The 20721-nt window shown below is 37.6% G+C and overlaps 1 protein-coding gene across 4 annotated transcripts in view; it reads right to left on the bottom strand.

The window, feature by feature from the left end:
• The window catches only part of MUSK (muscle associated receptor tyrosine kinase), a 98011-nt gene extending 83089 nt beyond the window's left edge, over positions 1 to 14922 (bottom strand). For all 4 annotated transcript variants that reach the window (XM_069474542.1, XM_069474540.1, XM_069474541.1 and 1 more), the window contains exons 1-3: positions 14844 to 14922; positions 7049 to 7175; positions 3646 to 3797 (exon numbers count right to left, since the gene is read on the bottom strand). In XM_069474542.1, coding sequence (XP_069330643.1) covers positions 3646 to 3797; positions 7049 to 7175; positions 14844 to 14922 — 358 coding nt within the window. The remainder of the gene's footprint in view (positions 1 to 3645; positions 3798 to 7048; positions 7176 to 14843) is intronic.
• Positions 14923 to 20721: the final 5799 nt, after the last annotated feature.

Below are 20721 nucleotides of genomic sequence, written 5' to 3'. Positions count from 1 at the left end.
TACTGAGAAATGGATGAATTTTTTTTCTTTCAGGACATGTGCCATAACTAATTTGTTACTTTGACAGAGGAGAGTGTGAAATAAGGATTTTTTTCCTCCTACTTCAACGTGTGGGAGAGGAGTAGGGAGTTTGGTGGTGTCTGTTAGGAATATTTGCAAAGATTTTATGATCTATTCATTTTTAATATAGGCATTCATTGCCATTTAGAGTTGCTGTGATCCTGCATTATTGCAAAAACACAAGAAAGGCCTTGAAACTTGTTATGGGAAAATATCAACTTTGTCACTTTTCCTGTTATCTAGAGCACACAACTCTCATTCCAGCCAAAAACAGTGAATATCTACATTTAAATATAGTACTGGCCAAGTACCTCAATTGTGAGTTGTGTTGTCATACAGTTGTTGGCAAAAGCTTAGCTTAGGGTTTGATACTCCTATGACACAGTCAAAGAGAACGTTATCTATTCCTTCCATGGGTTCCCTGAACGAGATCCCTGTGGTAAACCTAAGGCGCAGATAACGTCTTAGGTGAAGATTTTTGTTTAAAGCAAAAAACCCCTATCTTCTCAGTGACATAGGTGTCTTAGTCATCTGCTGGGTGAGGGGTGAGGAGAAAGAACCCTTGTTGGAAATTGAATAGAAACTAGGAATGAGTCGAGCAGTGATGTGGAGTCCTGGATTCCCACTTTAAGGGAACACGATTCAGGGTGGAGCCATGAGTACCGACCAATCAGAACCGGCCATCTTGAAGCAGGTGCTGGGAGTATCCTGCTGTGCCAGCATGGAGACCTTAGCTGATGGACCACAGGGAAGTTGGGGAGGGAGCTTTTGAGGGAGGGGATAGGGTAGCTGGAGTAGTGATGGGGGCTGGGAATCTCGAGGGTCTCATGAAGCAGCTCTTCCAAAGCAGCAAGGAAGCATTCCAAAATTTGAGCCTTTGGGTTAGCTACACCAGAGTGTACCCAAGTGAATGGGTGAGCTCTCCTAAGGAGAGGGTGGAAAAAAGAAGAGAGGAAAAGAAAAGAGGATTTGGCATAGAACCAAGATCAAGAACATTAGTGCCAGAGAGAATGAGAAACATTCAAAAGAAAGTGCCACAAAGTGGTGAAATAGTTAAGTGTGTTTCATCCTCAGAATCAAGCCTTCATGATCTAGCAAATGAGAGCATTCCAACATCCTTACTTGATTTTCTCACTACTCCACATGCTGAAGGAAAGCATGCAGACAGGCATATCCCCACCTGCGTATACACAGTGAGTGCCAAATCAGCCTTCCCACAAAGGCCTACAATCCCGATTAGCTTCCTACTCTAATTAACTGAAGACGCCATTTACATTTAGGGTCAAACAATAAAAGATCAATTTGAGAAAAACTATAAACATAAAAGGAAGAAATCAAAACAAAATCAAAATTTATTCTGAAGGAAACAAAAATGAAGCAAGGAATGAAGAAAATGTGTTTTTTTTTTTTTAAAAATGCATTAGTGATATCCTTATAGAAGCTTGAGTGAATATTGCATCATACAAGAAGAGTTTGCTATGAAAAAAAGAGTCATCAAAGAAAGAGTAATTCTTAGAAAATTAAAAATATGGTTTTTAAGATCAAAATATTCAGAATAACAGAATGGTCATACTAAAGACTAAAGATGGAGAAGGAAAAGTTAGAGGAATCTCCAACAGGGTAGATTATCTAGATGTGTAGATAATAGGAGGAGAAAAATGTGAAGTCATAAAAAATTGAAAAAGGAAATCTGATATTTCTTAATTAAGAGTTCAAAAATGAGAAAACAGAAAATAAAGAGAAAGAACAGAAAAAAATGTACCTCATTTTGAAAAAAAAAAAAACCTGGTCTTTAGATCAAAAAACCCCACCTAAAACAGAGGTAATAATAACAAAAAATCCTAACATGTTCTTGTAAGTTTGTGAAACTTTTGAACTCTAAAAATAAAATGAAAAATCCTAGAATTTTTATGAAGGATAAACATCAGATTTAAATAAGAAAGAAAGAAGAAAAAGACTTCTCATCTGCAACAGAGGATGTCATATGACAATGAATAATTATCTACTAAAAGCTAAAGGAAATAGCTTTTTAAAATTCTGATTCTACACCCAGCAAAATTATTATCCAAGAATGAGGGCAAAGTAAAGACTTTCAGCCTTGCAAAGATTCAGAAATTATCTCACATGCTCACATTCTAGAAAAAGTACCAAATAATTTCCTTCAGAAAAATGACAACAAAGGATAATGATGAAAGACGACACAGAAACCTAACAAATAAAGGTCTCAAGTGGACCTAGATTCCAGTAATTTATGTGGTGCCAATGTGTAGGGTTACATGATTTTTCCCATCAGTAATGCAGTGTCAGAGAAGAGAAGAGAAGAGAAGAGAAAGATTACATTATTGCAAGGTTGATAGTTGGCAAGCAGAGATGCTTGCATCACAGGAGGTCATGAGATTTGAAGATGCTAGGAAGGGAGTGGTTTGGTAATATACCACCAAGTCAAAAAGAAAACTAAGTACGGAAGGAAATAAAATCCCAATTAAGGGTCAATGGAAAGGAGAACAGAGAGGAATCAAGGACAGAAGGTGACTGTGTTGGTGACAGTATGTAGTGTGAGTAAGAGAATAAAGGGGCTTAGACACGCTTAGCTGAGAAAGAGACAGTGGGAATCTGTACCCACAAACTCTACTTGGAGGCAAGTCATGAGTGTGGGAAACTGTTTTCCTCACCTGACAAAGTTGCACAAAGAAGTGTCATGGTTATAGAGTGATATACTGCAGTTTAAGATTTTTAAATGCACACCATTACCAGGAGGGGACCAGGCCAAATGTGGCTCATTGATCGGGTAGTTAAAATAAAGAGTTAAGATAAATGTCACTGGACTTGTAGAGGTCAAGGAATTATGAAGATTAAGTGGCTAGTAGCGCTATTTCACGGCTCTTAAAATCTCTTAGGATGTTGGCAGGAGTGAGGATGTGTAGAAAACTAATCAGCCCAGAGTCAAAGTCATTGACAAATACAGGGGAGTACCTAGAAGTCACATGACATGATGAATAGAGTTAGAGAAGAGGTTGGACAGAAAGGCATGAGCCCTCATGAGACGAAAGACTTTGCACAGGAATAAAAATATAATGGCTTAATGGCAGCAATGAGGGCCAGGAGATTAACTATCAGCACTTGCTAGTCATGTAGACACGAGAGGGGGAAATCGAATAGCCTCCATTTAAGCAGAAAGTCACTCAGAAGAAAATCAAGTTTGAAATAAGGCAAAAGGTAGAAGAAGTGTCTGCAAAGGGGTTAGAGATAAAAAGAGCGTTTGGCTGTAATAGAGCTATGCTTAAAAGCCACAGGGTAAAGGTTTTAGAGGGATGTTCCCCAGTGAAAGAAGTCAGGGTGGAGGAAACACAGAGCTGTATGAAGGCAAGAAAATGGGAGAGGACAGAGAACTAAGAGACTTGCATTAGTGTGGTAGTTGCTGGCAGGAATAAGAGGTGTGAAATGAACTGAACTCAAGTTTGTGCTTTGAATTTGACCTTGTCTTGTTGCTGAACCTCTAGGTATGAGGGGGTCTCTATTTACTGGCTGTTTCAAAGTGTACCACATCAACTTTAAAATCAACAGATGATTCTCTTTCCTACTCACTCATCTTCACTTGCAGAGCTCCGCAACTCTCCGCAGCTCCTCCCACGCCATTGTTGGCTATGCAGCAGTAAATGCCATCGTCACTGTCTTCCACACTCAGGATGGTGAGGAGCTGCCCATTCTCCCGAATGCTATACCGGGTGTCAAAGAGCCTGCAGGTCACAGAGGAAAATGGAAGATTAGCGTGTCATCTGTGATTTTTCCAGCTATGATTAATTGATCAAACTGATGACTTGTCAATGAGGAAGTAGAATGCACCACTGAGGCCTCCAAAAATTCTTTCAAAGGGTGATATCTATTGATAAGACCAAATGTAAAGTTTACTTTATTCAGGAAAGTATATCATAACCAAGATGTGTCTTCTCTCCATAGTTACTGGGAAGTAGCAGCTAGTTAATGAACATGCACACACTTAAGTGTGATGAGCAGAAAGAGTTAAATATTTCTGGACATAACTAACAATTAATTGAATATTAATTCTTTCATTAAACAAATACTTACTGAGTGCTAACAAGTGGCAGGCACAGTTCTATTTACTTGGGATACATAAGGAAGCAAATGGCTTCAATTGCAAAAATATGTGCTTTACATATATTGGCTATTAAATTACACACAAACTATTTGTTGAGAAGAGAATTAGAACAATGAAAGAAATTCAAAGGGAATCATCAATATAGAAGTGAGTTTTTCTAAACCAAATACGGGTTTTTTATGCCAAATGTGTGTGGTAAGCAGAATGACAGTCCATGAAAGATTCTTGTCTTAATTACCAGATCCTGTGAATCCATGTTACCCTACGTGGCAAAAGGGATTTTGCAGATGTTAAGAATTGTAAAATGGACTGTTCTGGATTGTCCAGAGGCCCCAGTGTAATAACATGCATCCTTAAACGATGGAAGAGGGAGGCAGAAGAGTCAGAGGATGAGAAATGATAATGGAGGTAGAGGCCCAAGTGACCAGCTGCTCACTTCGCACATGCAGGAAGGGGCCAAGGAATGTAGGTGGCCTCTAGAAGCCGGGAAAGGCAAGAAATCAGATTCCTCCCTAGAGCCTTGTGAAGGAACTCAGCCCTGCCAACACTTCATGCTGATTTGCACCCAGTGAGATTCATTTCATACTTGTGACCTCCAGAACTATAAAGATAATAAATGTATGTTGTTGTAAGCCACTAAGTTTGTGATAATTTGTTATAGCAACAATAAGAAATAAATACAGATTTTGTTCCCTGGAAGTATGGTGCTGCTGCAACAAATACCTAAAAATGTGGACATGCTTTGCAATTGAGGAATGAGTAGAACAGAGAAAAATTTTGAAGAGCACACTAGAAATAGCTTAGACGTTCTTGAAGAGACTGTCAGTAGAAATAGGCATGTTAAAGACCCCACTGCTGAGGACTTACAAGGAAGTGAGTAGCATGGCGGAGAACAGCTAAATCATCTTAGAGAAAACCTAAATTACCACAAGCAGTCTGTTGGTAGAAATGTGGATTTTTTTTTTTTTTTTCTTTTTGAGGCAGAGTCTTGTTCTGTCACTCTGTCTGGAGTGCTGTGGTGTCAGCCTAGCTCCCAGCAACCTCAAACTCCCAGGCTCAAGCGATCCTCCTGCCTCAGCCTCCTGAGTAGCTGGAACTATAGGCGTGCATCCCCATACCAAGCTAATTTATTATTATTTTTTTTTAGTAGAGAAGGAGTCTTGCTCTTGCTCAGGTTGGTCTTGAACTCCTGACCTCAAGTGATGCTCCCATCTTGGCCTCCCAGAGTGCTAGGATTACAGGTGTGAGCTACTATGCCCGGCCAAATATGGATGTTAAAAGCACTACTGGTGAGGGCTCAGATGGAAATGGGCAACATGTTTCTGGAAAAGGAAGGAAAGGGGATCCTTGGTATATAGCAGCAGAGAGCTCAGCTGAATGGTGTCCCGCACTTACATGGAAAACAAAACTTGTAAATGATAAACTCATATATTTAGCTGGGAAATTTCCAAGCAGCATGTTGAAGCTGTGGCCTGGTTTCTTTTTGTTGCTTGTAGTAAAATTCAAGAGGAGAAAGATAATTTGAGGGAAAAACTAAGTAGAAATGGAACTTGGACTTGATGATTTGGGAAATTCTCAGCCTATCCAGATTGCACAAGATGCTAAAAACTATTTTAAATTGCTTAATTTAATCTGTGAGCCTTCCTGTTCCAGAAGTTCTGAGATAGCTTGCTTAATAGAGTACTTGAAGGCTACCACAGCACGGGGTAATTTCCCATATTACAACATGTATAATAGAAGGAAACACTAAATTTCAGTTCAAGGTAAATGAAACTAAAAATGTCATTTTCCCCATCCAAGTTCACGGATCCTAGACTATGGATACTAGAGTAAGCATTTGCTGTAGACTGAAAGTTTATATCCCCCTAGAATTCATATGTTGAAACCTATAATGAATGTGATGGTATTTAGAGTTAGGGCCTTTGGGTGGTGATTAGGACATTAGGGTAGAGCTCTCATGAGAAGCATTAGTGCCCTTATAAAAGAGACCCAGGAGACCTCCCTCACCCCCTCCCCCAGGGGATGACACAGAGAAAAGATGGACATCTATAAACCAGGAAGTGGGCCCTCAGCAGGCGTTGAATTTGCTGCCACCTCGAATGTGGACTTAGCAGCCTCCAAAACTGTAAGAAATAAATTTCTGTTGTTTATAAGCCATCCAGTCTATGGTATTTTGTTATAGCAGCCCAAATGGATTAACATACACTTAGCTGGAATGCAACCTATATTGCCTACTAGAAAACCTATGATTTCACTTTGTTACAGATTTTAGAGTATTTTTGATCAGAGGTAATGAGGAAAGGATAGCATAATCTTTATGTCAAATGGGAATTTCACTTATTTAAAAGGCCAAATGGGAATTTCACTTGTTTCACTATGTATTAGGAATCCCTTCTAACTTTCAACAACAACAACGACAACAAAAGGTGATGGTGACCTAGAGGTCAGATTCCTAGACAAGAGACTTCACTCTATTGGGATATCAGAAGCACAGGAGATGAGGCTGGTCCCTATTAACTCCCCAGCATGTCCTGGAATACGTGCCCTCAGACTTAGGGTATCATGGAGTTTCCCAATTACTGTGAATTTTCTTCTAGGTTCTAATCTGGGGGCTTATCTGACTTCTCCATGTCAATAAGCCACAAAACAGTCCTGACTTTCCCACATCAGTTAAATCACTGTTTTGCTTTAAGAAATTTTCTTAAGCTCACTGAACTTCAGATCTTACATCTATAAAATGAAGAAATTTGCATTTTATAAATTCCAGAAGGTAACCTTTACTACAGCCAAGAGCTGTGGTTGCATTTATGTCAGAGATAAACTGCAAGGCAGCAGTGCACATTCCTACCAGAAAAAAGGCAGAATACTTACTTGATGAGAATTTTATTTCTTGTCCAGGAAATCTCAGGCTGGGGATAGGATTCCACTGCACACATAAAAGTAGCCACTTCTTCGACTAAGGCATCCACTGTTTCAAGAGGAGTGGTGATGACAGGAGCTGAAAGGAAAGGAGAAATCAAAAGAGAACATTCTAGAATGTTATTTACTAATCCTTCCTTAAGCAGTCAGATGCCATCAACTACCTGAATAAGAACTGTATCTCTTCAGAGCAGAAATTTGCCACAAGAAAGGAAGATTTAATGTAGAGAATGTTTTTACTTCCAAAATAGAGATTTGAGAATTAAAAGAGAAGGCTCTCAGGGGAATAGGACTTAGAATTTATTATATATGAGTAGAGGCAGATCCAGGTTTTGCGGAGCCTAAAGTTGTATAACTTGAGTTCCCTTTAAAAGTATATATATAAATTCATGGATATAAAATTTTTATGACTACCTCAATGCCATCCGCATCAAGGGAAGTGAGTCTGAAATGAAGTCAGAGTAGAAAAGAATAGCAATCTCAACAACTGTTGTTTAAGAACAATTTTTCTCAAATTTTATAAAAATATATGTTCATATGAACACACTGCTAGAGCCCACGGAGCGTTTTAGAAGGGGCTCTTGTCTATGAGAGTCTCTGATGCTTAAGCTACATCTGATTTACAGAGAATTCACATGTGCATATTAATAGAATAGAAAGAGACTCAATAATAAAGACAAATAATGCAAATAAAAAATGGGCAGAGGATCTGAATAAACCTTTCTTCAAAGAAAGTTTATAAATGTCCAAAAAGCACATGAAAAGTTGCTAAAAATCATTAGCCATTAAGGAAATGCAAATCAAAACTACAAGCTATCCCTTCTCACCCACTAGGATGGCTATAATCAAAACGATAAATGTTCATGAGGATGTAGGGAGATTGGAACCCTGTTCACTGCCAGTGGGATGTAAAATGGTGTAGCTTTTGTGGAAAAGAATATGGTGGCTCCTCAAAAAATTAAACAGAATGACAGTATGATCCCACAATTCCACATCCAGGTATATATTCAAAGGAATTGAAAGTAGGGATTCAAACAGATATTTGTACACTCATGTTTGTAGCAGCATTATTCACAATAACCAAAAGATATAAGCAACCTAAGTGTCCACAAATGAGTGAATGGATAAACAAAATGTGGTACAATCATACAATGATATATTATTTGACAATGAAAATAAATGAAGTAGCATACATGCTACAACATGGATGAACCTTGGAAATTGTAAGCTAAGTGAAAGATGCCAGTCACAAAGGACCACATATTATATAATGTGGTATATGTATACCATGGAGTACTACTCAGACACAAAAAAACAATGGTGAACTAGTACCTCTCATATTATCCCGGATAGAGCTGGAGCCTATTTTACTAAGTGAAGTATCACAAGAATGGAAAAACAAGCACCACATGTACTCATTATCAAATTGGTATTAACTGATCAACATTTAAGTGCACGCATAGTAATACCATTCATTGGGTGTCAGGCAGGTGAGAGGCGGAAGGAGAGGATGGGTATATTCACACCCCATGGGTGCAGTGTACACAGTTTGAGAGAGAGACATGCTTGAAGCTCTGCCTCAGGTAGCGCAAAGGCAACATGCGTAACCTAAACATTTGTACCCCTGTAATACACTGAAATAAAAAAAAAAAGAAATAAATAATAAAAAAGAAAGGCATATAGATGACTTTCACTGCACAAAACAGATTAATTGTACTAAATTGTACTAATTGTGGTAGAGTGGAAGAAGAGTTAGGCACACAGTTTTGTCTTCTAATGCTGGTCTGCTGGAGCTGGCTTATACAGGCTTGCAAGAGCCAACTGGTAATTTTTCAGGAATTCTGTGCTAAATACAGCCATTATTAAAAACTAAATTGTATACATTTATAATTAAATAAATTAGACTAAAAAAAGTAATATAATACTCAAGATTCATCACCTCCTAATTATTTAACTACATTTTACTATTATCTATGTTCTTAAGGTTATTTACATAAATCTATCTGTATGGTAGAAATAGTTATAAAGGCTGCTACTGCACATGCTATTTCCCAACTCAGTGTACAGCGTTTGTTGATAGCTTAAAACTGGCCATGGTTTGGAGTGTTTACAATACAGAAGTCAACAAGTGTAACAAACCAGGGCCTTTTTTTTTTGCTCAGAGAAGGGGCTCTTAAACATATACCAGCAAACTGTTATCTAAATAGGATATTATTTATCCGGTTACTGCAAATGATGTTTTGAGGTGTATTAATAACATAGAATATGCTTATGCTTTAGTGCCAAGTGAAAACAGCAGACACAGAATTGTATAAACAATACATTTGCACTTTTAAAAAAAGATACATATAAAACAATGGAAGGAAATATATCAACATGTTAACAGTCCTGAAAGTATGGGTGACTCTCTGTTTTAAACTTTGTATATTTTGTGTTTTCGAAATCAATCTTAAATACCATGTATTATTTTTATTAAAAAAGAAATTTTATTCATCAGTTTCTTCTCACGCAATACACAGATGCAGAAGTGGCAGAGGTAAACTATTAATGTTATCTTTCCAGTGAGGTGACACAAAATTCTGTTGAGATCAGTTAAGATCAAAGTAGTATTAGAATGTCTTAAAAGAGTCAGATGTGGAGAAATATGTGAGGTGTTACCAAGTACTTTATTAAGTTAACACTTTCCTCTAAGGTTCAGTGAGTGACATGGCAGTCTTACGTAAGGTTTGACTCTGTTTTTATATTAGCATCTAAAATTGATTAAGAACCTGCTGTGTGCCATGTATTGTACTTTTCATTCATTATCTCACTTATCACAAGTAACATAAAGGTAGGTACTATTAATATTCCCACTTGCAGATTAGGAATGAAGACTAAGAATGGTTAAATAACTTGTCTAAACATCACAAAAGTAGGAGGAAATAGAGCTCAACTTCAGGGTTAAAATTGGTTTAAAGGTCCTGTCTCTTAATTCTAAAATATATTGTGTCTTCAAGATAGTACTCATAATATACAGAAAGGGAAAAAAGAAAGATTTATATCAATATCAATTTCTATAGACAGAATGTAGTTAAGTCCATTTTGCCCATATTTCCAAATTATCCCAATCTGCTTTCAAATTTTTACTGACACAATCACATAGTTGTATTTAATGACACTTGTTGACTCAGCAGACTGTCTCTTGTTTACTTTCATTCTACTATCCAGCTTTCATCTCAGCCAGAGACCGTTTAAATTAGGGCACTATTTCTTCTCTCAATCCAAGGACTACATGAATAACAAATACCTGAAAATGAACACAACTCTTTCCTGCACCCAAGGAATAACTTAACTTGAATATTAGTTGCTTGATGGGAAGGATCTGATATTTCCCTTCCTTTGGATTATATGGGCTCCAGCGCATGGCTATTAACTAACCAACTTTTGATTATTTGCTAATTGACATGACCAAATGATTCGGTACACAAAGAAACAAGGGATATTTGTTCCTTTCTGTTTCAGTAAAATTAGGGCTCAGACTTGGAAAATATTCATGTTTCTCTAACATTATGAATACAGTTTTTTTTTCCAGTATGAGAAAACACTGGTGTTGGAAATTTTTTAAATCTTCCAGAGAGGATATTCAGTATTGCTCACCATTTGGACTATCTTAGGGCCTGGAACATTTATTTAACTGAAGATATAATAAAGTAAAGGTTATTTCTTGTTATGATGGCTCTGTAAGTTTCATTAATAATAATGCTCAATAATCACTTATTAATGCTGTATCATTAATTCTTTGCAACAGAAAAATGTCTTGGTCCTTGCCTTCAGGAATGGCACTGGGGCTGGGTGCAGTGGCTCATGCTTATAATCCCAGAACTTTGGGAGGCTGAAGTGGAAGGATTGCTTGAACCCAAGAGTTTGAGACCAGCCTGGACAACATAGTGAGACCCCATCTCTACAAAAAATAAAAAGAAATTAACTGGGTGTGCTGGGGCATGCCTGCAGTCCCAGCTATGTGGGAGGCTGAGGCAGGAGGATTGTTTGAGCCCAGGAATTTGATGTTGCAGTGAGCTATGATCCTGCCACTGCATTCTAGCCTAGGAAACAGAGCATGACCCTATCTCAGGAAAAAAAAAAAAAAAAGGAATGGCACTGGGCACAGGCAGATAGAAGTTCTTCTCAGCCTGTTAGAATTTCTGAAATTGCCTCTCCTGTGGGCATTCCTTTGGGTTTTGAGACTCATCTAAAACATGCACATTACCCAGGAGTGATCATTACACCAATCATTGACAACTCTCAGGATAATACATAAACTTATTTGTCAAGCATCGGTAGGCACTTCTTCATTTTATCAAGGCTCTGAGGCTCACAGAGACTGTGTGTTTTCCCTAAAGATACACAGAAAGATATTGGGGACTAGGAAAAAGAAACTTGATATCAACATTCTTTTTCAAGCCTTTAATGTCCTTGTTTCACTTTCTGCACTATACAACCGTACCCCATGGTATGTTGCTATATAACGTCAACTCCTTTACTCTCTAGTTCTTTAGCTGCACTGACCCTGGAAAGTGTCAATCCTCAATTAATCCAACCATCTGTCCTCGCTGCCCCTATGTTCGTATAGCACTGCAGGATAAAGCGGGACAACTGTTCAGGTCAGGTGCACCATAAAGAAAGCTGCAGTCCCAAGCCCCAGCTGGGTCCTCAGCACGGTTCATGTAATTCCTGAATGAGACCACTCCTCCCAGGTCCCCTTCCCACCCCTCACTTGTCACTCTCTCCCAGTGACTTCAAGTCCTATTTTACTGAGAAGTTGCCTACTTTGCCTTTGAAAATAACGTAGAGTCTAAAGAAATCTTGATACTTCTCTTTTTTTCTGTTCTTCAAGGTCCATAATATTTAAAGAAACTGTGTTGATCCAAACATGCAATGAGGAATTCTCTCAATGTACGTCAATATAAAACATTCAGCCAGGACTTGGTGTCCCGGATTTCAATGACAGCTGTGCCGGTACTGACTTAGTCATAGGTCAAATCTGTGAATCCCATCCCTGTATACATGCGTGTTAAAGGAGGAGGTTATTCAAATATACCTAAAGATATATCACTTAGACTCAAAAACTTCAAGATATGGTAGTAAATGAGGCAATTTTGAAAGTGGGGTTTTGACAGGAGCTCTTTGTGCATATTAAATAAATCTAGTGCTCCTGCAGAATTTAACATCCCATCATATACCTAATACTCTCTGATAAAACATTAAATGTCATTGATGTATGTGCTTAAGGCAAGTATTCAATGAAATGTTGGCTACTTTCATATGTAACAGTTTGTAAAATTCTCCTGCTTGGGGTTATGAATTTGAATTCATCACTGAAAATATCACTAGTTGAAATAATTCAGAAAGCCAAGGACTTTACCCTTATCTTTGCATATTAGGATTTCCCCTTATTTTTGAACATCAGGAGTCTCAATTAAACTAAAACTGAAACAATAGACTATTAATTCTATAAAGTTGGGTATTAACTTTATTGAGGAAATGGAGTGCAGGGAATATGAAAAGAATCCCCTGAATACTCTTACGCATTTTAAATATCTCAATTTATTTTGTAATATACTGTTGTGCAGTCTCCTTGATTCACTCATGATAAAGGATTTAGGAAAAAGTATCCCACCTAAAAAATGCTTGTTGTTATTACCTTCTCTCAAGAATAGAGAAGCTGGTTGGGTCGAACATTTTCCTTAGTTTCAATAGTATTAAAATGATAACATATTATTACGGTTCTTATCTACCAATATATTCCTCACACTTCAACATTTAAAATCTTCAGGACAAATGTTTTCATGATATCATTTATTCTCAGAACTGGTGTGGATAGTAAATGGACATTTGCTTTCCTAGGCATGGTGTTTTGGGCTAAGGTTGATGTTGATTTAGATTTTACAGTAAACACAATAGACTAAGAAAAAAAATAGTTTTAATTTTTTAAAAACCTAATTATAGCTGTAAATAAATTATAAGAAACAAAGTTATATTAATGATCTGATTAGTTTATTTAAGAGCCAGGATATTTGGATTCGTTACCTCTATGCCACTATATGCTGAAGTTTTCAACATAGAGGTAGTGTGCATTTGAATTAAGGGCTTTATTTGTTAAGTTTGGAAACTGAAAATCATTTCTTTCTAGAATATAAATTAGGGCTTATTCAGATAGAGAGGTTTTGGGGCTGTGTGTGTGTGTGTGTGTGTGTGCACTAAATTCCTATTTGGACCATCAAAATCAATTGTCCTGCTCCTTATAAGACTAGACTTTAGTAAATTTTAGTATTTAAGCCTATCATTTTAATGTAACTGCATGGTTTAAAATAACACAAATAAGACTTAAGAGAATCCATAAGTCCAAACATTCACATGCTGCTTTGCCGGACATCCGTTGTGTGATCAGGAAGTATTAAAATAATATGAAGCCAATGTTAAGTCTTTCTAGCTATTATTAGCTGTTTGAAAAATCTAGATTCTCTTTTATCTGAAGATACCTTAAAGTATTAGTTGGAAATTAAATATTTAAATACATTTAAAGATACCGTTCTGCTCAAATAAAATGGAAAAAGAGAAGCAACAACAACAAAAATAACCCTAAAAATATATAAAATAAGATTGGGAAGAAAACTATATCTTATTTGCCTGTGAACCTTGAACTTGTGGCTCCAGAATTTTTAGTGAACCACAACATCTAAAGATGTGTTTCTTATCTACATACAGATACTACCTTCTCTTATTTACACAATACAAACTGTTTCAGTGCTTTGATAAAGGAATACAAAATGAAAATAATTAATTTGAATGTGTCCTGAGATACAGAACTCTTTTAATCTATTGCAACACATTTAGTTTGAAAACTCTTTACTTAAATTGATACCACTCAATCTGCTTTTTGTGTCCTTTTCCAAAAAGATTTCAGTGAAGCCCTCAGTCACTTTGAGAATCACACATTTTCTAGTCTTCCTCGTTTGAAATACACTAGTCTCAGTTTCATAATACACTGGCCAGAAACCATCTCACTGTGGACATTCTTGCTACTGCAACAGGTGTTTGTCAGTTTCTTAAGTTGCTTTCCTTTCCCCTGAGGTGGTGTTATTTCCGGTACATTCCAAAGGCTCTGAAAAAAACTTGGGCAGTCTCTTGCCAAGCCAAATCATGACTCCAGCCCCAAAGTTATTGAGAAGCCGTTGTCATCAGGGTTTTATTATATAGGCCAATGGTGTGCGTCTTTCTATATTTCTGATTTTTTAGTAACTAAAATGTTTTTTAGGAATTTGATAAAATTGAAACTGAAAATGGAAATGATTTTGTTCAGAAGCAAACACTCTGGACGTCTGGGAGTGGGGTTGATTATATTTCTGGGAAACCTGATGTGAAAAGGTTTTCATCATTCATTTAGACCACCCTGAAATTTGACATACGCATAAACAAAACAGTCCTTGATAACTTGCAGTCTACCTGCTAACGTTTCCTCTAGAAGTGAGGGCTCTGCATCACTGTACAGCTAAACATTTTAGCGTAGAACTTAGAAAGGAAATATTAGTAGAGAGGCCATCAGCTAATTGCTTATGTATATAGTTTCCTCCTCCCTCTCCACACATCCTACGCCTACTTCACTAAGTAAAACCCAAGCCCACCATACTGTGAATCAGTCCTGATTGTGGCACACACACACTTTAGAACTGCAACAAGGCAACAAGAAGACAAAATTGCTCAAACCAACCTTTTGGAAGTTTCTCAGTCCCGCTGAAGGCAACCAGAGTAAGGATGTGTACCAGTGGAATGTTGACGAGCTCTCTCATGATTAATCCAGGCTCACGCAGGAGAAAGTTCCTTCTGGACAATGCAAGGAGAATGTCTCCACCGTTTACATTTTAAAGCATAGTTTCTTACAAAAGGGTCGTCAGCTAATGACTGTTAGTGTCAGCAGCTCCACAGGCTCTAAGTATAAGCAGGAATTCTCAGACTTGGCTGTAATGATGGACACAGCCAACTGGTGCGTATCCACTTAGGCCAGTCATGCAAGTGTAGGGCTGGAGGAACAAGGGAAAGAAAATCCCTTTAGAATCCCTTTTAAGACAGTGGCAGAAGGACAATACCAGATGCCTTTCACTGTATTCCCTGGGGTATAGATTTTCTGACCTTCTGATTCAGCCCCGCACCTCCCCTGCACTCAAACCAGAAACCTGGGTCTCTCTCTCATTTCTACTCCTCCCTGTCTCTCACCCCACCCCCACATTCAACCTTTTCCAATTCCTACAGATTTTAGCAACTAAATAGTCCTTGAATTCTTCCCTTCTTTTATTCAAACTATATCTTCCTCTTTCAATCTTCTCAGACATTCATCTTCTCTGAATGACAGCCATAGCCTCCTATACCTTCTCCCTGTCTTATGTCTTACCATATTCCAATCTCCTTTCAGATAACCCCACCTGCTCAAAAACCTTCCAGTGGCTCCTCATCACATAAAAATATACTCCAACATTCCTAACAAGACATACGAGGACTTACTGGAATCTGTCTGCTTTTTTAGCCTCATCTTTAACAATCCATGCTTCTTATTATAATACTCAACAACCTCATGGTTCCCTGTATACAGCTTTCTTCCCTCCAGCAGTGGCTCATACTGTTCCCTCCTCTTGGAATGCTATTCCCCTCCTCTCTACCCAGTTCACACCTATCTCAGTTTGATCATGATATCCTTCCTGGGAGCCTTCCCAGAACAAAAATTCCATATTGTCCCAAAGTTGCATTGCATTAGGTTTGTCTCCTCTGGGTTTCCGTAGTATACTGTGCATATCTCTACCATTGCATTTACTGTATTGTTTTAAGATTTTTTTCTTCCTTGTGTTGGTGTCTCCTTCATTCTTTGGCCTTGCGAGTCCATTTACAGAAATTTAGTTACAAGGATATCAATTTTACTGTTAATTTTGATAGCAAAAATTGGAATGGAAATATCCAACAACCAGGATAGATAAGGTACATTATATTACATCTAGATAATGGAACAATAAAAATATTTAACGTGATGGTGCAGAAAAATATATAATAGCCTGGAAAGATGTTCACAATAAGGGGTTAACTGAAAAATAAAAACCAGGTAATTATTTCTAGGTAGGGGTGCAGAATGTGTTTTGAATGTGTTTCTTTTCTGAAATCTGATTAAAATTACAAAAAGATTTTTTTCTTAAGTCATGAATTCACAAAGACAGAACAGTAGAGGAGACAACAGCAAAGAAGTGCTGTTGAAAGCTAGCAAGAGCATGGCTGCGTAGTAACAGACTCAGCAGAACTGATACTGCGGAAATGTGAGCTGCCATTGGAGAAAGAAGAAAAACAACCCAGCTTATATTATAGAACTTTCAAAGGGCTCAGGAATTGGTATATCAGATACCTCTGGAAGTGGGGGTAAAAATAAATCTAAAGAACAAGAGTGTTGGATGATCTGTTTAGAAGCATCAAAGGCAGAAACTTTCAAATCTTTTAGCTGATTCTTTTTTGTAATAAGTGTGCTTAACAAAATAAGTGTACTTATGTTACTTTTTGATTTTTCAGTTTTAGGCATTAACTATTGACTTCCTACTATGGAAGACAAGAATTTATCTTTTTTATACCTCTCTTCTCCTCTAGAAGTAACTTAGATTAGTACATGTTGCATTATAAAAAATCGAGTCAGGCACAGTGATGCACACCTGTAATCTCAGCTATTGAGGATGCTGAGGCAGGAGGACTGTTTGAGCCCAGGAGTTTAAGACCAGCCTGGGCAACATAGCAAGACTACCTCAAAAAAAAAATTAAGAAATAGCAATATAGTCATGTTATGTAGAAATACAGAGGTACATGCAAGAAAAAAAAGTGGTTCCTGTAAGCAGGAAGTAGGGGAAGAAAAGATCATTGGTATTGTTTTTCATAAAAAGACATCTGAAATGAATTGACTTTTAAAAATATGTATGTACGAGGGCTGTCCAGAAAGTATCCAGCCAGGTAAGCATTCTTGTTATATTAACAATGGCTGGATACTTTGCAGATAGCCCTTGTATATAATTTTAATATATAAAAAGTGAATTTACAAAGCAAGTTACAAAGTGTACATATATTATTATCACATTTCAGGGAAATAGTATGGATATGTATATTACTGCTGTGGTCTGAATGTGTCCCTTCAAATCCACGTGTTGAAACTTAATTCTCAAAGTGGTAGTGTTGGAAGGTGGGGGCTAATGAGAGGTGTTTAGGTCATGAGGGCTTTGCCCCCATGAATGGATTAATGCTTCTATAAGAACGGTTTGCAGGAGTAGGTTCACTCTCTTCTGCTCTTCTGCCATGTGAGGACATAGCACTTCTCCCCTCTGGAAGACATAGCATTCAAGGTACCATCTTGGAAGCAGTGACCAGACTCTCACCAGACAACGAACCTGCTAGCACCTTGATCTTGGCCTTCTTGGCCTCTAGAAATTTGAGAAATAAATTTCTGTTCTTTATAAATTACCCAGTCTGTGGTATTTTGTTATAGCAGCACAAACAGACTAAGACAGTTACTATACATGAAAAATCTAAAATGATAAGTCCCAAAACGTTTATTGTTATTATATCTGGTGAATGGGCTTACAAATATAAAGTAACATATTCATTTATAAGTATATTTATTTTCTAAATATTTCATACTGAAGATATGTTCTTCTTATAATAAAAAAGAAAATTAATTTTTAAATCTCCAGGACCCAAGAATAATGCTACTATACTCTAACAATGAGGTCCTATAGAATGTCTTTCTTGGATTTCTACATGTAGTAGGAAGAAAACAGGTAGAAAGAATATAGCCCTGTTCCAAAGCTGCCCTGGCTTTGATTGGAAGGCAGTCATCATTTCACACATATGATGAACTACGCGAGATTCTAGCCACCTCCTGCTCCCAAATATATAAGAATTGGATACATTCGATCTTTCAGAGGGAAGCAATTTTGGGAAGAGGGTGGTGAACTAATGTTAATTAATGTATGAATACCATAGTGATCATAGTGATGATGGCAAAACTGCAGCTCCCCCCTTCCACTTTTAAAAGTAATTAAAAATGTAATTCGTATACATGGTATAAAAAGAAAAAAAACAGTAAACAACGTAAGAGGGTATGTAGTGAAAAATTAATCTCAAGCTTGCCCTAGGCACTCCATTCTCCTTCCCTGTGGCAACAATTACTCATTTTTGTTGTTGTTTAACCTTCCAGAAGTAATTTATTATACAAACATACATATGAATAAATAACCCATTTTAATTCAAATAACCACACCACTACCCAATCTAAATTTCCTACCTAGAGGTAATTATCATTTTAAATTTGTTATGTATCCTTCCAGATCTTTTCATATGCATTTATATACATACATGTACATGCAGAAATATATTGTGCTTTGTAGCAAGACTTTTTTGAATCATATCTTCCTTCCGGCAAGTATCTGTTCACATACTGAGAGAAGCAGATGCCAAAATAGAATCACAGGCCAAAGATTTTCAGGGGAAATGTTTGTGAAGAATAAAGAGGAGAGAGGGCATATGTGGGAGGTAAGAACATTCAGACTGCAAAGCAGGTCTGATGCCTGTGAAAGGAGAGGAGGAAGGAATCAAGCCTGGGCAGGAAAAGACTCACACTTCAGTGCAGCTGAGAGAAAGTCTCATCCATGCCCATGGGGAGCTGCCAAGCAAAGATTATCTGTTAGGGAACTCCTGTACTGGGCAGGAAAAGTGGGGCTCCAAAATCTCCTGCCTGCTCAGTCATTGGCTAGGAAAGGCCCAGGAAGAGTGTAGTTTTGGGGTGAACACTACCATCTGGGGACTGTTAGCTAATTATATGCCTTATAGCAGGTTCTTGAAAGCTGGATACAAAATGGCCTTCTATCCTACATTCAAGCAAATGCATTCTTTATAATCATTGGCTCACTCAGCCATAGAGTGGAGACTGGGTGTCAGCCAGTTATTTGGCTTCTTTCTGGGCATGTTGGGAGTACACGGGGCTGATGGCCAGTCTTTCCTTTAATATAATACAGTCACTGCCAATTAAGTTTGCCTTCCCACCCCTGGTATCTCTGCTTTCTCATCTCAGAAGCTGGCCAAGATTCCTGGGAAGTAGACTCATAGGGCAAGTAGCACCCTTTTGTGCCACATTGAACTTGACACTGGAATTCAGCTGCACAGTAGCTGATGAGACCAGCCCTACTCATGCCGGAGTTAGCACATCACCAAGTTAGGGCTCCTGGGCTACACCATGTTCTCATATATTTGGTGAAGCTTGACAAGGAGCATCTCCTATTATTGTAAAGGGCAATGACATAATTCTCTGCCTCACTGGTCAATAGACAGTGGGTTAAAAATGCCACACTGATCATCCATTCCAGAAACCCTAGGGAGTCAAAAAGATGTTCTGGAATTATATTTTTAAAAAATTCAAAATAACTGCACCATGAGCAAGTGGCATTAATTCCAGGTGGGAAAGACTGGGTCAACATTTGAAAATCAATTTATGTAACCCATAAAATCAACAGGCTAAAGAATAAAAATCATATGATCATATCAATAGATGCAGAAAAAGCATTTGATAAAATCCAATGCCCTTTCATGACAAAAATTCAGCAAACTAGGAAGAGTAAGATGAGGGGGAATGGGATAGAATGAAATACTGGGGTAGAAACCAGAGAGGTATATCCATGTTTTGGGTGGCCTACACCTATGAGGTTGAGAAGGGGCTCTTCAAAGAAAATGTTCAGTGAATGAATGAGTTATATTGAATACCTACTCTATGCTGGACATTCAGCAATGAACACTATAAACCAATGGATCTTAATGTCTGGTGAGGGAGTAAATATTAAACAATTCCACAAGTAAGTAACTAAATTATACTTTGGAGAAATATACTCTACCATGAAATTATGTAAAAAGTGAACCTCATCTATTCTGAGAACTCAATAAATGCTTCTCTAAGAAAGTGCCACTAGAACTGAGTCTATGAGTCAGACAGCAGGCTGGGAGTGGACCATAACAAATAGTAGGAGAAGAATGTGGAAATGCCTATAGGTGTGAAGGAATATGGTGATATGATAAAAATGAAAGGATGTCAGTGTGTTTGAGGTATAGAAAATGAGGGTAAAAACTACACAAGCAGGTAGGAGAAGCCACTCAGTTATTTTGTACATCTTAGCAAGAACTTCACTTTAAGAGCAATGAAAAACCAAGTAGATTACAATTAAAGCTATAAAAATGAATACTGTAGTCTAACAGGAGGACGTAGAAGGAGAGGAGGCCCTAGAACTGAGTCAGGAAACATCCTGAGAATGAGCTGGAAAGAGAGATTGCTGTGGAGTGACTAGTGAGATAGAGAAAAATAATGTCATAAAAGTTAAAAGAAGGAAAGAGAGCATTTCCAGGAGAGGGAGACTCCCAGGAGTATGTTGAGTAGTACTGAGAGGTAAAATAGGAAAGAATTGAAATGTTTTTATTGAATTTACCAACAAACAACTCAGTTATGACTTTGATAAAGGGAAGTCTTAGGAAATGATAGGAAATGAGGGGAGAAAACAGAGTGGTATAGATTGAAGAATGAATAGGAGGGA

The sequence above is a fragment of the Eulemur rufifrons genome, chromosome 7 (assembly GCF_041146395.1).
Source record: "Eulemur rufifrons isolate Redbay chromosome 7, OSU_ERuf_1, whole genome shotgun sequence".
Taxonomy (NCBI): domain Eukaryota; kingdom Metazoa; phylum Chordata; class Mammalia; order Primates; family Lemuridae; genus Eulemur; species Eulemur rufifrons.
Note: the sequence above shows the minus strand (reverse complement) of the source record. Positions and strands in the feature narration are given on the sequence as shown.